At 40.2% G+C, this 2,063-nt stretch overlaps 1 protein-coding gene across 1 annotated transcript; it reads right to left on the reverse strand.

Annotated features, from left to right (window-relative positions):
• Nucleotides 1-230: 230 nt before the first annotated feature.
• Nucleotides 231-878, reverse strand: LOC102768998 (olfactory receptor 7A10; the record flags this gene model as incomplete). The annotated part of the gene is made up of 1 exon (XM_006759463.1): nt 231-878. A coding segment is annotated over one exon (648 nt), but the record flags the coding sequence as incomplete, so codon positions are not given.
• Nucleotides 879-2,063: the final 1,185 nt, after the last annotated feature.

A 2,063-nucleotide genomic window follows, 5' to 3' on the forward strand; every position in this document is an offset into this window, starting at 1 on the left:
GGAAATAAATTTGGGGAAGTAGGAAAACAACAAAGAGATAAGCTGTTGGATATCTGAGAGAGCAGAAAACTTAATTGAGTTACATAAATTGAATAGAGAAAATGAGGTCAAAGAAATAGATATTCCAGGAAACCAATGGAAAAAGCAAGTTCTACTTCCATAGTGAAAAAATAATCACAGAATCTGACTCTGAGCCTTTGACTTCTGCCAACATGGGCAAGTCTTCAGTCTTAGGACAATGACCTGTTTGTAGTTTCCTTCACAAAGAATGCTTTCAGAGCCTGTTTAATGTCCTTGTTCCTGAGACTATAGATGAAGGGGTTCAGCATGGGTGTGACCACAGAGTATATCACTGAGGCTGTTGCACTTGAGTGTGTACTGTGGGTAGCAGCAGAGCTGAAGTACACTCCTAGACTTGTACAATAAAATAAGAAGACAACTGAGAGGTGAGACGCACAGGTAGAAAATGCTTTATACTTCCCTTGAGCAGATGACATTCCATGTATGCAGGATACTATTTTAGAATATGAGTAAAGAATCCCAGCAAAAGGACCTCCACCAAGCAGAAGAGCTGAAAAATAGGTCACCACGTTATTTAAAATTGTGTCAGAACAGGCAAGTTTGATCATCTGATGGAGTTCACAGAAACAGTGAGGGATTTCCACGTGCGTGCAGAAGGACAGTCGTAATGTCATTAAACATTGTAGGAAGGAGTGCAGGATACTCATGATCCAGCATATCAGAACCAGCAGTCCACAGAGCCGGGGGTTCATGATGACTGTATAGTGTAGGGGGTGGCAGATGGCCACAAACCGGTCATAGGCCATCACAGTCAGGATAAAGCTGATGGTCCCCTTTAGGGGACATCCAGTGCCACCCTGTTATGGAATGTTTGTCCAATCACCTTTTTCTCTGAGGGCTTCATATATTCTAGTTTTAATGAGAATTTCTTCATGTTTCTCAGGAATATAAATTGAGTGCTGACTATGTTTTAGGAACTGTCCAGGCCGTGCAAATAGGGTGCTGAAGAACAAAAGTATTTACAATCCAATGAGGGAGAAAGTATGTAGAAGCAAGGAATGAAATAATTTACGTTGGCCAGAAATTACTCTTAATGTTTTATGTACGGATATGGTCCCCTTTAGGGGGTATCCAGTGCCACCCTGATATGGAATATTTGTCCCAATCATGTATGTATCTGAGGGGTTCATATATTCTAAAGTTTTAATGAGAATTTCTTCATGTTTCTCAGGAATATAAATTGAGTGCTGACTATGTTTTAGGAACTGTCCAGGCCGTGCAAATAGGGTGCTGAAGAACAAAAGTATTTACAATCCAATGAGGGAGAAAGTATGTAGAAGCAAGGAATGAAATAATTTACGTTGGCAGTGGTGTGAAGAAAAACATAGTAAAGGAGACAATGAATAGGGAGTTATGTTTTTCATGGGTTTGTAGGTAGATTTACAAACAAGGTGACATTTGAGCAGAGACCTGAAATAAGTGAAAAGGGGAACATTCGGAGATGTCCTAAATTATAGGCACTGTCCAGGCCGAGCAAATAAGGTGCTGAAGAACAACAGTATCTACAATCTAATGAGGGAGAAAGAATGTACAAGCAAGTAATGAAATATTAAATTACTTTAGGTGTTGGCAGTGGTATGAAGAAAAGGAAAGTACATCTAAAAGAGACAGTGAGTAGGGAGTTTTTTTTCATGGGTTTGTAGGTAGATTTGCAAACAAGACATTTGAGCAGAGACCTGAAATAAGTGAAAAGGGGAACATTCGGAGATGTCCTAAATTAAATACACTGGGGCTAGAGAGTGTGAGAAAAACAATAGTAGTCAACCAGCTAAAAGCTTTGGCCCACTTACAAAAGACTGTTCACATTCCTGAATGTATGTTGGAACTTGAATCAACTTCTGTAGAGACCACTAGATGCCCCTGCATCCTGCATGCCCATGAGCTTTCAGAACTGTTGCCTGTAACCAAACAAAATAGTAATTATTCTTCCTTAGTGTATCTTCAAGACATGCCCCTACTTTACCTGCTCCCACCCCCCTCAG

The sequence above is a fragment of the Myotis davidii genome, unplaced genomic scaffold (genome assembly GCF_000327345.1).
Source record: "Myotis davidii unplaced genomic scaffold, ASM32734v1 scaffold2296, whole genome shotgun sequence".
Lineage (NCBI taxonomy): Eukaryota > Metazoa > Chordata > Mammalia > Chiroptera > Vespertilionidae > Myotis > Myotis davidii.